Source organism: Apis mellifera, linkage group LG3 (assembly GCF_003254395.2).
Source record: "Apis mellifera strain DH4 linkage group LG3, Amel_HAv3.1, whole genome shotgun sequence".
Taxonomy (NCBI): domain Eukaryota; kingdom Metazoa; phylum Arthropoda; class Insecta; order Hymenoptera; family Apidae; genus Apis; species Apis mellifera.
The window spans coordinates 10,066,188-10,085,565 of record NC_037640.1 but is presented as its reverse complement, the minus strand read 5'-3'; the positions used below and the strand labels follow the sequence as shown (position 1 = coordinate 10,085,565).

The 19,378-nt window shown below is 28.6% G+C and overlaps 1 protein-coding gene across 3 annotated transcripts in view; it reads right to left on the bottom strand.

The window, feature by feature from the left end:
* The window catches only part of LOC413829 (diuretic hormone receptor), an 86,788-nt gene that overhangs the window by 55,092 nt on the left and 12,318 nt on the right, over positions 1 to 19,378 (bottom strand). For 2 of the 3 annotated variants that reach the window (XM_016911383.2, XM_397268.6), the window contains exons 2-4: positions 15,837 to 15,978; positions 15,325 to 15,588; positions 10,771 to 14,603 (exon numbers count right to left, since the gene is read on the bottom strand). In XM_016911383.2, the coding sequence (XP_016766872.1) occupies positions 10,771 to 11,065 (295 nt within the window). In that variant the 5' untranslated portion in view covers positions 11,066 to 14,603; positions 15,325 to 15,588; positions 15,837 to 15,978. Of the gene's footprint in view, positions 1 to 10,770; positions 14,604 to 15,324; positions 15,589 to 15,836; positions 15,979 to 19,378 lie in introns of those variants that run through there. The other variant, XM_016911384.2, reaches the window with a different exon arrangement.

Sequence of the window (19,378 nt, the reverse complement as noted above, 5' to 3'; positions counted from 1 at the left end):
GTAAAAAATACACTTTTTAATCATCAAATTAGGATCGTTAAAAGTTTTAGCTTGAAAACTTTCCAAGATTTTTTACGCTTTTTAAATAAAATCGATAGATTTGAACGTTTTTTTGATGGAAAAATTTATAAAATAATTATTCTTCTTTTTTTTTTAACTAAAAAAAGATTTGCAAAGTCGAGAGATTAAATTTTTTAAATAATAGTACTTATAATAATTTTTTTAAAGATTAGCGTTTGAATAGCGGATTAAACAATATTTTCTTGAGCAACACCTAACCTAACTTGGCATAACATTGTGTATACTAAGTATACTTAGATATAAGCCTGAATAGAAATCTATAAATTCACGTCTTGGGGAATGTTTGTTTATTTTATGCGAAAATCAATTTTCTTGGAAATATAAATTTTCTCGCTTATATCAGACTATATTATTTTTTAGAGAAAAAATTGAAATCTCATTTTAATAGATTGACAAATTATTTTTTTTTTTTCTATTATATTAACTCTTATAATTACTTTTTAGAAAAATACAAACATTTATTATTTTAATAACTGTATAATTCTGACAATGTTATTAATTCCTATTATCACTTTTTAAAATCGTATACTTTGTATGAAATTGTATTTAAAATTCTTGAAGGAAGGTTTTATCAATACGAAAAATTATAATAAATTCGATGGAAATCGTGTGATATCAAAGAATAATTCTGTATACGTTTTCAAGTATTTATTATGAATGAATATTTATTATGAATATATTATAAATGAAAAATATTAATTATGTTAACAATATAAATCGATTGTAAGAAAAAATAAAATTGCAACGTGTTCTTGAAGAATTTGTTAGATATGTTAGATAACAATATGTTAGATAAAAGTCTCAACAGATGATCGTAATTGGATTTGTTTGGTTGCGAGCATTAAATTGAAAATCGATTCAACAGGACACCGTGAAGAATACAAGGAAAACCTGTCAAGAAGTTTCACATTGAAAGAATTTAAAATTCGTGATGTAATTTTTGTATGGTGCTGCCATCTTTTCGTTATTATAATCTAATGTAATCCTGAATTGTTTTATGAAAACTTTAATGAAATTTTTGATTAAAAATAAAGAAAATTATATAAATTGTACAAATAATAATTTTGCAATATTTCTATTTCGAAGGAAATACTGAAAAAATATTCAATGGAAGATATTTAAAAAAATATTGAAGAAATATTGGAAGAAATCATGAGTTTAAATAAATTTTTCAAAAAAAATCATGTATTAAATAAAAATTAATAGAAATTGTATATATAATCTTTAAATATTTTAAAAAGAGAAATTAATACTTATAGTTATTTCTATGAGATATTTCTGTTTCAACTGTTTTCGAAACTTGATCATGTTGAAGAAAGCTTTCATCTATATTCACTCATGTTTACATAATATCTGAATGCAATGTTAATTCCAATATTCATTAATTCTACATACACTGCACGAATATAGAATTTATTATTTAACATTTGCAAATAATTGCAATTCGAAATCGAAATTTTTAACCTCTCTTGTCTCCTTATAATTTTTTCACGACACTGGTGCACAATAAAACTCTGGTCAATTTATACGACAAGCAGCAATGTGGAAAATGAAAAGCTGTTCAGTTTCGAGAACTCAGAACATTTTGATCACGTTAGAGTTAATAACTTCACGCATCGGTGGGACCAATTAGATTCACAGGTTATCATGAATAGCTTTCGAAAAGTTTAAACCAGATGTATTCATATATTATTTATGGCGTACAAGTATGCCAATCTTTTAATTTACGATAACAGAAAATATTGTTTTATTTTCACGGAATTAAACATTTTTTTCGAAATATTTGTCGATTGTGTTTTTTAATGATTTTATTTGTGATTTTAAAATCATTTATTATTTTATTATATTATTATTTTATTGTTTTTAATTTTAAAATAAAGTTGAGGGCAAAATTATATTTCAAAATTGAATATAAAACATTACAAAATCATAATTAATTTAAACAAGACACAAACTTCTGTACACAATACATAAAAGTCACTTAAATTCAAATATACATAAATTATAATATTTTTAAAACAACGATTAGTGCAACGAGAATAATCATTCCACTAGAATCTGTCCTGTGAATTCACCAATGGTGTTCGATATTCAGTATTCACGCGGTATGTTCGAAACGGATCGTACGTATAATAAGAAAGGCGATCAAAAGCACGCTCTCCATTTCAATCCATTGGAATCGTTCGATAAAATTCCTTTTTTTTTTTTTTTTGTTGAATCGTGGTGAATGAATCGAACATTCATAGGCAAGCAAAAGGAATTTTAGACGCGACACGTTTCGTAACCAAGATTTGCTTTTACCGTTTCACCATCGAATGTATAATGGCGCCGTAAAGCTCGACCAATTTGCCCACCATTATATTATTCCTCTCATGAGCATATATGCAAGTAATATATAGTCTACTATATAAGCGTGCATGTATACGAATACAGGGCGTTTCAGAATTAAATCAAACATAAATTTTTTGATTATCAATTTAAAGATCATCGAAGAGGTTAAAAAGTTTTTGATTTATTTTAAATTTTTTCATTATTGTATAATAATAAGTGTATAATAATAATTATTTTATGTGGTTCCTGGATACTGGATTATTGGAAATAGGAGAGAAAGGACAAAGAAAAAAAGAAGAAGAAAAAGAAGTACAAATTCATCGATAATACTATCTAGAAACTTCGTATTTTGAATACTATGATATTGAAGGTTAGGAAGAGAAGAAAGAGTGTGATATTTTTCTCATGGGAATGTATTCCGTGTAAATCTTCCTAGTGGTGAATGTAAAAAAAATGATACGATACAATAGTATTATTATCATAAATTATAGTTCTTATTTTCACAAATAAAAATTCAAAAGAGTTAAATATGTAGATTAACTTAAATTGAAATATATCATGATAAAAAACTCGTATTTTAGCAAGGATGAATTTTCAGATTGTGTTTATCTAACCTTTTTTAAATTTAGTTATCTATTTTTGAAAATAATATACGATATAACTGTGAAATAACAATGTGTATAGAGGATCTATTACATTTATGAATATCGTGTGCAGGCGTTATAAATCAGGGGAAATAACCAGCGATATCACGAAACTCCCTCATTGCGATTCCAGAGAATTATATGGAGTGTTTGATAATGATTGAAATGTTCGTTGATTTCCTGTCGTATCCGACTGGTCTTTCGAAAGGTGTGCTCATGGCTGAGATATTGATCATGCATAAAATTAGATTTTTTACAATGTGTATTTAGTTTGAATGAAGTTATATTTATTGAGATATTTAAATAAAAAAGATGAAGAAGAAATATTATAAAATAAAATATGGATAAAACTTATATTATGAAAGAAAAGAAGATTTTGTAGAGAAGTGGAACATAATAATTAAAAATAATAAAATTTTTATATCAGATAGATAAAAATTTATATTTATATAGTTTGTATGTATTATTATAGTTTATATATTATTATATTATATATTCCATATAATTAAATCAATTAATAAAATTGTAAAAAAATTTAAATTTAGAATTATCCGATTTAATTTGTTTCAGCACATAGAAGTTGGTATAAAATTTCTGTTTCCAATTTGGTATATTTGGATTCATAAGACTATTACAAGAATCCAATTAGGAAATGATTGGAAAATTTGAATAATTCGACAATTCGTAATTATAAAATCTGCATTTAAATGTAATTAAAATTGCAACTATTTTTTAAAATAAAAATATATACATAATATAATTAGTTTTTATAACATATAATAGACAAATTTAAAATATTGCAAATTTTCGATCTCTAATTCACATTTAGATTTTATCCCTTTTTTATCAATAATTCCTTAGCCTTAACTAATTAAAGAAACAAAAAAAAAAAAAACAAATTCGAATCAGAATCTTTGAACAATAAAAAACAATATATAAGAATGAAAATCGATTTCTTAAGCCGATTAATTAAGCTTCTTAATTATTCACAATACAACAAAATTGATCACGAGACGGAAATATTAAATTAATTCATGAAGAAAGTGTCAATAGTGTTAATGGTTTTCAAATTCTTATCATGAATATTCATTGAAAGATAGTAACCACGAATTTGCGAAAGTCTGTAGTGCTAACAGAATGAGGAATACACAGTGACCACAATTTATTTTCCACTGACATTACACGACGCTAATGTAATTTGATCTTAAATGGCGCGACCAAGCTGCACGACCGGTTACTTTCATAATTAACCTCGTGTCGTATACGATCACGCTTTTGTTTCTAATTAAAAACGAAATCTAGTCATTTAGTTATTGAAATAATGGAAAACACGAAAATATTTTTCTAATTTACATTATTCAATAAAATGTTCTTTAATTGCTCAATATCACTAATTTATTTAATCTATTTTTCCAAATTTTTGTACAATTTAATAAATTTTTATTGAATTTCAATTTTTTTTATAATTTTTAAGGAAAAAAATGCAAACGAATTATGAAACATTTTTTTTTGTAACACTTTCCTTTTATGAAATCTTAATGAATTTTGTTTTAACTCTCTATTCTAGTTTTTATTTGGCTCAGGAATATACATACATTAAACATATATATACAAAATATGCTTATATGCCATATATAAAATTCATATATTTTTTAATTATTTTTGAAAACAATATTTATAATTTCTTAGTTTATTATCTTTTAATAATATTGTTTGTTTTGAAACGAATAAAATAATAAGAATAAAAAGTATTTTTACATGTCAAAATTTCCAAAAAGAAGAATCCTATTTCTCTGTCGATTCAAATATTGAAAATTCTATTACATTATAAAATAATCTACATCATCTGTTCAATTCAATACTTATATTACACTTTGATATGTAACAATGTCTGAAAATTCTGATAATGTAATAACGTTGCCTAAAGGCATACGATAATGGCGACCTTTCATTACTGATTAATCAATCGCTATTATAGTGGTAAGTGGTCGATTTTTTTATAAAAAATAATGCAAAGGTCATCAATATTGAATATTTGTTTTTATCGCTAATATATAATTATATTAAACTCTTATTTCAAAAATATAACAATATTTTCATTAAAAGAATATTAGAATATTGAATTATTTTAAATTCTATTTCCAATGACAAATAAGTACAATAGAGGAAAAATCATGATTAAAAAAGAAAAATCTTTTTGTTTCAATTATCGTTTGTCAATAATGGACGACATCGAACGTTGAAAATCCACCCAATCATAGGTTCTGGATCGAACATGGATTAGATATAACTCGCTAGATGAATACGTACATACATATGTATATACTAAAACTTCATGCACTCATATAAATCGAGATTTGATATTCCTGTGAAGGCATCAACTCGTGCATAAGACTGTTTTACGAATTGTGCGTTGCAAGAAATAAGTATATCACGGAAATTACATGTCAAAAATGTGACGATATTTACGAGCCTTAGAATTCACATCGATTATAATTGATCGTAGTAAAGAAAAAAAAAAGGAGAAGCAATTTTTAAAGTGATCGTTATTCCTGTTTTCTACTGCTTAGTTCCTTTATGAGGTTGCCTTCGAGCGATACTCGCACGCAAAAGGATTTCTTTTGAATTGGAGAATTCAAATTATGTCGACCTAAACGTGTAAGACATTTAGGAAAACGCTTTTCCATGGCTTTCGTTTAATCGTTCGATCAAGGTGGATATTGGATAGGAGGTTGGATGATAATGGAACAAAAAGTTTTGAGGTTAGATTGCATGGATTTGAATAATCTAGGATATTCTAGGACAATGTTTTCCTTTTTATTTTTTAATTGCAAATTTCTATTATAATATTCAAATAACATGACACTATTTTTTCTATATAAGATTATTTGAAAAAATTTGTTTTATTACCAAAGTATCTATAATTAATACTAAAAAAAATTACTAATGCAATAGCAATTTCTTTTAATATTTTTTTTTTTTAAATATAATAATGAAAACATAAAAAAAATATGATTCTATTATCTTTTCAAGTTTTTACATTAAAAACTTTTCTTACACGTACAATATTTCTTGAATATTCATCCGTCCAAAAGATTTTATGGAAATAAAAGACGGATAGTTATGTAACAAGTTAATTTACGATTCAAAATCAAAAACTGTAGAGTTTGATATTTACAAAACGTTTTTAAAATTGAGATCATCAAATATCGTACTGTATAAATTGATAAAATGAAGATTAATAACGGAAAGTTATATTGAACACAGTGAAAAATTAAACAAAATTGACGATAAAAGTTGTAGATTGAAAATATAGTAATTGACGATATGAATTAACAAATCATTGAAAATCCCAAAATAAAATTCGATAACAAATTCGATAAATAAAAAAGGAATTGAATTTCGAAAATATTGAAAGTCAAAATGATAAATGAAAAATCCATATATCATCAAACATGATTCACACATTGTTTTAAAAATTCGAAACTATTGGAACAAACTTTGGAACAAATTTTGAAAAAATTTATAAAGGGAAAATTTTCTATTTCTACTGAGAATTTTTGCAGAATTCATATGATACAGTTTTTACATAGGTATAGATATAAGTACATACGTTTTCTTGGATAAAAGGAGAGGAAGATAACATAACCTAAAATATTCACTGACAAGTAAAGATACAAAAAGAAATAGAATACAAATGCAATTATCATATAATGCTAGTTTCGAATTGTTCTACAGAAAAAAAGAAAAAAAATATTTCCTTTATACATATATTTCTTTTTTAACGTAACAAAATAATTAATATTTTTAAATACTTTGAATGCTTTACAAATAAATGTTTCTCAATGCTTAATTTATTTTTCAACGAACAATGTAATTATAATTTGTGCGTTCATTTCATGTACGAATAATGTAAAGAAAATGGATCTATTTTTTTTTTTCAATTTTTCGCTGAATTACGTGATATTTGTATTATTACGTATACAGAGAACAAGTTTTGTTACAGTTTTTTTCGATAGATCGATCAAATACAACAATTCCATACTTTTTCCCACATTCTGTCGATAATTTTCTTTCACGTCAAACAGAAAAGTCTGAATCGTTCGATCAATGAAATTATACAATATCAGTAACATATAATTAACATGTTTTTCATATCTTTCATTTTCTATATTTTAACATGTAACAAATAAATATTTAATTGCAAGTTCTTTTTAATTATTTAAAAATAACAAAATCGTTTTTATTTTTAAATGGAAATTTTAAATTGAGATTTTTTTTTAATCTACTTTATAAACCACACAATGTAATCATTCCCTTCAACAAAATTTATCAGTCACTTTTGAAATTTCAATTCTACATCCCAATTCAATAGAGATACATGTCCTTTTATATTGTATTAAAATTATGCATTTCAATTTCTATTGATAATTTTTTTTTCTTCAATATGAAACATGAAATTTCATTCAATAGAATTATATATTTTCTTTATCCATTATTAATTAATCCAATTTATATCATTCATCTAAAAATAGTCTCATTCAAAATTTTATCTTTAAAAAATTACCCTTATCATTTCGTTTGAAAAAATTAATTTTATAAAATAATACAAAATATTACAAAAAAAAAAACTGAATCTTTATTCCCAAAATTTCAACGTCAAATCCCAATCCTGTTAAAAAAAATCTTTTTGTGTATCTTTCCAATTGATTTCATTTATTTACAAACGATATATTTATTTACAAAGTATCGACATTCATCAAAAGAGTTCACGAACCCCGTTGTTTTTTCATTTCACGTTACGATGGACGGATGAAATTGTATGCGATTTCGAATAAAGCATACTGCTATGAACACCTATTGTACTTCTTTTTTTTTTTAGGAAAAGGATAAAGGAAAAATGGAAGAAAAGAAAGATATATATATATATATAGAAGTGAAGGAAGGTCGTAGTCGCTAAACGATTTAATTAAATCCGATATAATGGGTGTTTCACATTACGACACGAAAGTGATGATCACTTTAAAATCCTCGAGTTTTTGTCAAGAATAAGAGTCCACTATGTTCCCTCGTGCCAACAGCAATTTCAACAATCCAATTGTAAAGATTCATTCAGAAATGAATGCGAATGCATTTTATATTCAGTCAACGATTCCTACAAGGGATGTTTTGTTCATTTGTGATTGATTTTAAATTTATTATAGAGGAAGTGAATAAGGAAATAAACAAGTTTGATATTACAAATTAAAAGTGTTATTTTTTTTTTCGTTTTGTTTTTTTAAATTTATTGAAATATCGACAAGATTATTTCTTAATTAAACTTGATTTCTTGGAAGTCAATTATTGTTTAGAGTGAAAAGATATCGATGGAAAAAATAATTCTTTATCACGAAATGAATAAAATATTATTCTTCGAATTTATTATATTAATATAGGTATTAAGATTCTTTTTAATTGAATGATGTAAATTATGAAAAAATTTTAAAGGATAGAAAGTTTATCGTTTATTTATTTTTTTTTTTAAATACTAATTTTTTCGTTATTTAAATAGTTAATATTGAACACCCTGCATTAACAAACGAAGCATTTTTTTTTTATTCTGAATAGTTCTATTTGAAAAGTTTTATTAAAAAAGGAAAAAAAAATAGGAAGATATAAGAGGATATTATATAAATATTTAAAAAAGAATTTGAAAAGAATCGTGCTATATATTCTGATACTAAAAATCGTCAGAGAATTGGAGAATCGATATGAATACATTTGAGAGGAGAAGACTCGGGTAACAACGGGTCTCAAATCTTTCCCCTTTAATCCGATGATCCGAATCCTTATCAATCTTTCCTTAATCTTTTGAGCTTGAAAGAGCTCGAATAAAAACAGATTGAATCCTAATTCTAGTTAATCAATGATATCAACGAATTTCGTCGATTATTAAGGAAACTCGATATTTGATCGATTAAAAAAAATTAAGAAATAATATATTTTGAAAAAAATTCGATTATCGAAAGGATCGATTCCAAAAATTTCTCTTTCCAAAATCATCGATCATTAATTTTCGATTAAAAAGGAACATTTGCTTTCTTAAGGATAAACGGAAGAGATGAAACGGAAATTCAATTTCTGAAGGATAATATTTCCTGTCGGATTATCAATTTCTATCCAGAGTGAAATGAATCGTGTAACATTCACTAAACGCGGTTATTAATTATGCGAGCGGACAGTTACTTCATAAAATGGACGGTTAATTAATTTTACTTGAAATTTTTCCTCTCTCTCTCTCTCGTTACAGTGTTACAATATTATCAGTATATACATTTTTAATTCCCCACGTATCCTCGTGCAACTATTAAACTAATGAAAACACCTTCTTCTAATATTGATATACTCTTGTTATGAGGGAACGTTATAATTAGAAATTGCAGTTTTTTAAAAATCGAATTTTTATAGGAAAATTAGTTATAGAAATGAAATTCGAATCTGAAAAAAATTTATACAGCGTATAAAAACGATATTTGAATATTAAACTAATGAAAACATCTTCTCCTAATATTAATATTAATTATATTGTTATAAGGGAACGTTATAATTTTGAAGAAATTGCAGTTTTTTAAAAATCGAATTTTTATAGGAAAATTAATTATAGAAATGAAATTCTAAAAAAAATTTATATAGCGTATAAAAACGATATTTGAATATTAAACTAATGAAAACATCTTCTCCTAATATTAATATTAATATTAATTATATTGTTATAAGGGAACGTTATAATTTTGAAGAAATTGCAGTTTTTTAAAAATCGAATTTTTATAGGAAAATTAATTATAGAAATGAAATTCGAATCTAAAAAAAATTTATATAGCGTATAAAAACGATATTTGAATATTAAACTAATGAAAACACCTTCTCTTAATATTCTATCTTATATCTTAATCCTAATATTCTATCTTAATATTAATATTAATTATATTGTTATAAGGAAACGTTATAATTAGAAATTGCAGTTTTTTAAAAATCGAATTTTTATAGGAGAATTAGTTATAGAAATGAAATTCGAATTTAAAAAAAAATTCATATAGTGTATAAAAACAATATTAAACTAATGAAAACACCTTCTTCTAATATTAATATGGCCTTGTTATAATTAGAAATTGCAGTTTTTTAAAAATCGAATTTTTATAGGAAAATTAGTTATAGAAATGAAATTCGAATCTGAAAAAAATTCATATAACGTATAAAAAACAATATTTGAATATTAAACTAATGAAAACACCTTCTCCTAATATTAATATTAATATTAATTATATTGTTATAAGGGAACATTATAATTTTGAAGAAATTGCAGTTTTTTAAAAATCGAATTTTTATAGAAAAATTAGTTATAGAAATGAAATTCGAATCTGAAAAAAATTCATACAGCGTGTAAAAAAACGATATTTGAACATCACATAAAAGTTGAATTATATAATTCAATTATTAACATCGTTAAAATCCTAATCACCGATCTGAATGTTCAAATCAGCTTACACAATGAAATCCGAATGAATAATTATTCGTTGCATGTAAGAATAAATTTCACGATCTCGTGCTTCTATTAAGAAAAGACCACCGACTATTGTCTCTGAAAAAAAAAAAAAACTCCTCGCCAAAAGGCGACGTAGAATCGAATAATTTTAAAGCGGTAATGAAATATGAAGTATGAAAATGAAATACTCACGGGTGCTGTCGTAGCGGATCCCATTCAATTCATCGAAACATGGTAGCGTGACCAGTGTTCCAGGAGGTGTCCTAGGCCAGCACAATAAAGAGTCCCAACTGATCTCGCACCCCTGTTGATCCTCCTCCAGTATCCCTCCCAACGACAACCTTTCCAACTCCTCCTTATGCTTACGTTCCAGACACTCGATCGCCTCTGGGTTCACAGACTCGTTCAATTTGTTGATATAATGCAACGTGTTCAGCACGTAATTACCGTTGTCGAGAACAGTCTCGTTGCTCGATTGCCAGCTCATGCTTCCTTCCTTCTTAACCGAAACGTTTCGCTTCTCCGATCGGGTTCGTTTCGAAAGACGGAAAGAGATCGAAGAAGAATTTATGTTTATCGTTTACACGGCTCCTTTAAAACCAATTTTCCAAGATATCTCCTTAAAGAAAATTTATCTTCGATATTAATTCGAGGAAAATTTTCAAGGATCCACGTATATATGATTCGTTAACATCTCTTCTTTCCAATCTTAACACACTCTTCGTGAATCGAATTCGAGAATGTTAAAAAGAAAAGAAAGATCGAACTCACGATTTTTCCATTCCCAAATGCAATGTCGATCTGTGATAGTTCGATTAAGAGGAAACTTAATCCTTTCTCCTCGATCACTCTATTTTTTTTCCACTGATCAATTGTATCACTCGGGATATAAGAATATTTTCATCGATTCCACGACTAATGCCTGCTTGATCCTCCTCCGAGATCCTTGGGCCATTAAAGGAGGGTTAATCCTCGAGGATTCCTTTCCGCAAACTGTGGAGACAAGAGGGGGAGAGGAGAGGGAAAATTAATCTTTGAAGAACGATGTTTGATCTTTACACGCGCGATTCATATCGAAACGTGATTTTACAACATTATTATACATTATTACTATATATATATACACATCTCTTCTGTCTCGATTGGGGCAAAGTTTTCGCGGGATTATTTTACAAATGGTTGGAAATCGGAGATCGATTTCGTCGGATTCCGAGTTCATTGAATTCCTTCGTCAAAGCGAAGGAGAGAAGGAGATATCCCTTCGAAATATATCCTTACGCCACAAAGGGAAACTTTAGAGAGAAACTCGACAATTTCTAAACGTCTGAATTGTTGTTCCACTGGATTACAGTTTCTTTTTTTTAGTTCACTTGATGATTACACTTTAAGAAAATAATCCTCTCCCTTTATTCAAAGGATTATCGTTAACGATATCTCTTGGAGAGATTTCTTCGATTTATTCTAATAGACGTTTTCCTAGATAGAAATGAATAAGAAGAAATGTTTCGGAATTGGTCGAGATCCAATTATCGAACGACGTCTGTCATCGAGCGTGATCTTCATCCCTCTATTGTTCTTGCCACGAACAAAAGGGCGTGCGTCGAGTTTCGGGAACCGATACGATGGGGTTTCGATCGAGAGACTGCTACACCTTGTGAAAAGGGGGAAAAAAGAGGACGTTGCAACCGCCCCCTGATTTCAACTCGACGACGCAAGGAGGAATCTCTCCCTTCAGAGTCCCTTGTAATCAATAGTCGATAGAGGTTCGTAAACGAGTTTTAAAACGTTCATTCCGCCTCTGCCTTTCGAAATATCGATAATATGAATGAAATATCGATGGACGAAAATGATCTCTCCGGGGATGATTGAGAAATTTGTGCAAATTTACACAATTTGTGCGGCTACTTTCGTTTGTTTTTCCACTAAAGGGGAACTTTTGAAATTCTCCCGAGGATTTCTCTCGAATCTTTTCTTCTTCGAGACGGGGAAGTTTCTACGTTTATCGGCCCCGATGGAACAAGTCGATGTACGCCCCGTCTTCTTTAAAATGCTATTCCTCCATCACTTGGTGAACTTTCAATGGATGAGGTTTGAAAACTTCGTTATTTATTTATTTACGGTTCTATCTGGTAAGTGTGTTGGAGACGTCGAGCCTTTTCTTTCCAATTCCGTTTTTAACGTAACGTAATCCTTTGAAATTTTATTTTTCATAGAGGTTTCATATCGATAACGTTGGAGTTTGAAGTTATTTCGATCGTTTCTAATTATTTTTTCCTTCAGAAACAAAGGAATTCTTCTTTAGAATAAAATGTTCATCGTCTTCTACTTTCATGAAAAATTTATCCAATTATCTCTTTTTCGAGAATAATTATAAACAACATTATAATAAATAATATCCTCTTAATTAAAACTCGTATTTATCACGAACGTGTATAACTTTCTTCGATTAATCTTCTTCGATAATATCCTCCTTTCTTCTTTCTCTCTCCCTTTCCTTTCCCTTTCAAAATAACTCGTGTACTATTTATATATCATAAGAAAACATGATAGACGTACAAAATATGTCCATTCACTCGTTTCGAATTGTTCCTAAACATCTCTTCCTTGGACGTACGACGTTGAAAACACGTGTCCCTTTTCCATTTGCATCCAAATCCCTCTTCATAGCGGCGAGCGATAAAATTCTCTTGATAAAATTCTCGTTTGGAACAACCTTCTTTCCTTCTTTTGGGGAGGGGAAAAAAAAAAAAAAGAAAAAGAAAAAAACTTCCCTTGAATTTATCTTCGAAGTGGACGATTAGATGATTATTACATTCGTGAGAAGTGTCACATCGTCTCGATTTGGGGGGACGAAACCCTTTCCCTTTCCCTTCCCTCTGCTCGAGAGGTCCGCTCGAGCAGTGACACGCGACTGCGGCAGCGGCACGTGGCTCGAAGCGGCGTAAGCAGCCTTGCAACACCTCGGCGCGGTGTGCAGGATCGGCGCGTAAGTCGGCGAGGAAGCTGCGTCGCGACGACGGGTGAAAACCGAAGGCGCGCGGCCGGCCGTGTGCCTCTGTCAACGGCCGTAGGAGACGGTACACCGCGTCGATATGGATTTTCGCGTGTACCTGGAGCCGACGGGGGCAACTGCCTGCTCTACAATACGTGCACAACTGGGGGGAGCATGCGCCACCATTATATATCTCTCCTCCTCTTGTCTCTCTGTTTTATCTCCGCTCCCTACTCTGCCTCTCCATAAGAGAGTTGCTTTCCACCTGCCTCGTGTCACTCCTCGCTCCTTCGAGTTTGATTCTTTTTCTCTTTTCTTTCTTGGAACAGGAGGAAGGGGAATTTTCTGGGGGTATATACTTTTTGTCTGTGCGTATCAATCGGTTTTCTTCTCTTTTTCTTTAGTAAGTAAGTTTGTTGGCTTTCTTTTCTTTTTGCTTTTGGTTTAGTTTTAATGAATTCGACCTTGGTTTAAGGTGGAGGTTAGAGGATGTGATTGGGGTCACATCGCTGTTTCTTTTGTCTCTATTCGATTCACACTTTTTGTTTCCTTACAAAAAGTTTGGTATGTACTACGTTTTGTTTCTCCTGTCTTTTTTTTTGTGATCCTTTTGTTTTTTAGGGAGAATTGAGTGTATTTGTTGATTGGTTGTATAGGTGGCCAGTGTCTCGTTGATTTTTTCCTAGTTTTCTCTCCCTCTGTAAATTCGTTTACATCATTTTTTTGTTTTCTTTTTATTTGTGTTTTTGTTTTGTTTTGTTTTTGTTAGGTTGGTCTTAATGAAGTTGAGCTTGAAAGGTATCACGTTCCACTTGTATGTCTATGCATCGTGTTCAACTCATTCTTTATTCTTCATAAGATTGGTATGTAAATATTATGGTTTGTTTCACCTGTCTCGTCACGCTTGCACCATTTCCAATTACAATTTCCTTCTTCTTTTCCTTCTTTTTTGGGGAATCGTTTATTCCTCTTTGATTGTATTCTCATTTGTTTTTTCTGGTATAATATTCTTTCAGGTTCCTGTTATTTCTCTCTGTAAAATCGTTTACATTACTTTTTACACGGTTAGTTTTGTTTTTATGGTTTTAAATATTTATGACAGTTTAGTTTGGAAGTTTCAATGCAAAGAATTATTAACAAAATTGAGAAATTTTTTACAAAAGAGGAAACGTCATTAATAATATATTTAAATTTTCTTTAAGAATAAAGAGTGTAATTATACTGCAAAAGAACAATATTTAATTAACAGAATAATGAATCACGATGAAAAATGCGAAAATTATAGAAAACATTTTTGTTATTGATTGTAAATGTTATAATCAAATAATTAAATGTTGATATAATTTATCAAATTAGCGTTATAAAAACTTGAGAATTTTATCTAGCACTTTATACCTCATTTAACATATTCATTCAATATCACTCTAGTTAATGACAACAAATGCTTTAACAAAAGCATTTTTTAACAAAATTTAAAGGATTTAAATGCATCTTGAATCATTTTAAAGCTAATACCAAATTAATATTTTATATAAAAAAAAGTCTTTTCTTATCAAAGATATGATTAAAAATGCTTTCTTTCCACGTTTTCAATTTTGATACAATTTTCCACACATCTTTCTCTCCCTCTTACACATTTCCTTTGTATCATTCTTATATTTTTCTATTACATATACCTTCTCATTTATATTTTACTTTTACATTCCCTTTATTTCTCATTCCTCTCCCAATTCTATTTCATATTTTTTACCCACCTGTGTGTATACTTAATTTTCTTTTTCTTCAGCACGTTAACGCGACGTTCCAACGCTAAAAAAAATATTGAAAGGGGTTCTCTCACGTCTGTAGAGAGATCAATACTCTTCTGACCGCAATATTTTTCGAATTAATATTAGGAAGAAAGGAATAAACATGGTTCGTGTATCCAGGTTATAGTCTATCTTTCTTTTGGCAAACAATGTCCATCGTTGGGGATGGTCAAACAATCTTTTTTCTCTCTAATAATTTTTTACTGTTTGCTAAAAGTATAATAATTAATAACGATACAATTATTATCAACGATTGAGCTTCAATTTTTATCGATATTAATCGCCACTATTGATTACGCGAATAATTAACCATTATCCTGTTATATCAACGTTAATCCTTATCTTTAATTATTAATTAAATCGGATTTAACTCATCGAGGGATCAAGAATATTGAATATTGATAAATGAATATGTTGTTGAAATTGTTCTATTTCAATTAAAATGTTCAAAGACTTACTTAAAGACTCCGGGCAATTAAAGATTATTATTCTTTTCATCAAAGATCGTTTCTTCTTCGCACACTCACGTTTTCTTTTCTTTTCTTTCTTTCTTTTTTTCTTTTTCCACGAGTTGATTGTTCACCTCGATTTCTTTAATATCTGGAAACAAAATGATCAGGGCAGGATCAGTTGGAGATCAATAATATTATTAAATATCGGGCACGCGGATCAACGCGGATCAACATCTGTCTTTCAACACGTTGAGAATTTCTTCGATGAAAAAAGTTTCCTAATATACACGTGACTTCTTCAATCCGTAATGACGCTTCGAATCTTTTTTTAATTTCATAGGATTTGTACAATTCTTACAATTCTTGAGGTGTTTAAGATCGTGACGTGATTTGTTCATTAATAGATCGTTAGAAAATAGTATAGAATAATGATTTATAATGAAGAAAAGATCGTGTTAACATCGTACGTATTTTGAAATTTTAAATTAATTTTTCCAAAAAAAAAAAAACAATAAAATCGAACGAACAATTCACCTCACGGTTAAAAAAAGAAGTAAATTTTAAACGAAAAAATTCAAATCAGGTGAAACAATTTTTCAAAAACAATTTTTCAATATTTCCAGCTACTATTTTCGTATTCGAAATGAATTCTCATTTTGAGACCAGCCCTCTCTTGGACTTTTGCTACGAATGGATAAAATGCAGCGTTCAGAACGACTGAAAAATTTATACAGAACAATTCCTCCATGAATTTTTTTCTTTCTTTTTTTTTTTTTTATTTTTATAGGAGGTAAAAATCACAAGTGCTTTTTCTCTTCTTCCATTTCGATCCACCCTGACACGGTAATGTATCGCTATCGGCTAGCAAAAAAATCGGTCGGTAAATATCTTTAAAGGTACGTCGAGAGAGAACGATAAAAGACGCGGTAAATGCGTGGTATCTTTATTTAAGAAGAAAGGAGAGAATATATTTTTTTTTAATTGAATTTTGTTTATTGTCGCGCACGAGGTGAAGAGAAAAAAAATTGCGACGTTACGTCTTCTTCTCGATTCTTCTATTAAATCGTTTCCATAATGTATTTTGTTCGAATCTGTTTTAATCTGTTAAATGGGCCATTTCTTGATTGGAAATTTCTTTAGAGAGAGGTGGTAAGGGATTGAAGCGATGTTAAGAATTAAAATTACTACGTTAAAAGTAATTTCCAAGTAAATAATCATTTTCGAAGATGTATAATCGAATTACCGTTTATTTATTTATTTATTTTTTTCTTTAATAAGAAAGAAAGAGGTTAATGGTTGGTAAGAAAAGTTTAATTTAGTTACATCTAGTTACTTTTCTTCCCTGAAGTTAGTTACACGCGTATGAAGTTGTCTATTTATTTACGTGTTGAAATTTTGTTACGAGGAGACTTGTTATCGCGACAAATTGATCAAAATTATTGCCATATTGGATTAAATATGAAGAAAATTTAACTTGGAAACCTTGTATTTTCACAATCAATAGATATCGATAATATTAAATTTCAACGGAACGAAAATCGTATTATGAGTTGGAATGGGATAAATTGGAAACCAACCAATATATTCAAAATTAGAAACTGCTCTGATTACGTATTGATATCAATATCATCAAATACGTTTAAAAGATCAAAAGATCGTATACAAGCGTTATTTTAATTTTAAATCAAATTATATTCTTGTAACGATGCGTGTGCTTTTAATGAAACAGTTCTTCTTAACCTATAAATAACAATTCAAAGAAAAATTCGAAAAAATCTTACATAATTTTTCTTTTATAATTTTTTATCAAATTTTCAAATAAAATTTAGATAGATAATTAGATAAATCATACGTATATTTTTCATTTAAAAAAAAATATATAAGAAAAAATATTCTTTGTGAAATTCTTCTAAATCATATACTTAAAAAGAAACGCGTTTTTAGTCATAATAATTTTCAAAAAGATCATGATGTATTATGCAAACTACTTATATACGATATCATGTTATGCATTCAACTCGTTCCTTAATGCGATGTCATAGAACACGGAAAACAAGACAGAGTATGTTAATGTTATATTTATAACATGCTCAACAACAGTAAAAGTTCTGGATAACGTGGACAAGGATAACTTAAAACAAAAGATGCAATGTCTTTGCTTATTGAAAAGCTTTATATATCGTCGAGGATCGAATAGAGTTCATAAAGGTCTTAAGAAAATTCTATTTTAAAAACATGTATGGTAAATATGATTAGAGACGTTTACCTCGTAATCTCGTGAAAAAAAAATTCTCAAGACGATCTTTTTCGAGATCTTTTTCGACACTTTTCACGTATTCTTTTTTTTTTTTTTTAGAAGGAAATATGTTTATCAAACGAAGCATAAAAAGACAAATTTTTTTTGCACACTTTCCGAATAAAAAAGTTTTCTAAGAATTTTCACTTTTTTGATTTCCAAAGGACACGTAGTTTAAAATTTTCGTGTACAAAATGGATATATTCGCACCTTTCTAAAGAATTAAAATAAAATTGATTTTCCAAGTGTTCTGTTTAACTCGTTTCGTTCCTTTGACTTTCATTCCCTCGACCAATACAAAAGAAAAATCGATGAATCGGCGCGCTACGTGCCTCGTAAGGAATCGATAACGTTAAAATTAGAAAAAAAATATTTACTTTCATTTTTCTTTCAATTTTCGATTTATCAAAAAAAAATATACTTGAAAAAATTATTATTACGAACGCATAACGACCTCTTTGTCAAATTTTCGAAATAATGTGAATACTTATATCGATATATATTAATCTACAAAAAAAAAATTATCAAATATTTTCACGCACACGCATATATATATAAATCGATATACATAAAGATCTTTTCGATGCTCGTAGCGTTGATTCAATGCTATTATCCTTTCAAAATCGAAACGAATTCTCCTCGAGCATCACTTTTCTCCTCATTTTCCTATCAATCTTTCAGTATTTGCATCGTGCAATGAATACTTGCACGCGAGACGAATTAATCTCGAAATCTATTAAAGCATTCCAAGCGTCATCGTATTTATCCACGGCGATAATAATTAACGCGACAAGGGAGAGAAAGTTGAGATGTAGAAATAAAAATAAGAACTCTGCGATTTTTCTCCTCGGGAGAGAGTGAAATTTATTCGTTGTTCGGGGGTTGGCAAAAGTATCGAATAAACACGATTCTTGAAAGAGAAAATTTCTCGAAACGATCGTTTATTATACAATTCGCGATAACGTAGAACGGGAGAGAAATGAATTAATAAAGATTTATTACATGGAAAAATTCAATTCGTCCTTTGTTTCTTACCGCTCGCGTCGATGCAAATTGGAACAAACTGTGAATTTTACGCGATCAACTCTTCTACGTTCAAATTTCATTTATTTGCATAAATTTACATTTCAGACTTAGAATTTCATTAATATATTAAAAGTTAGAAATTTTGATATCGTCGAAAATTTTAAATATTGGCTGACGAAAATACATATTTCTAACGAGATTGTTTAAAAAAGATATGGATAAAACG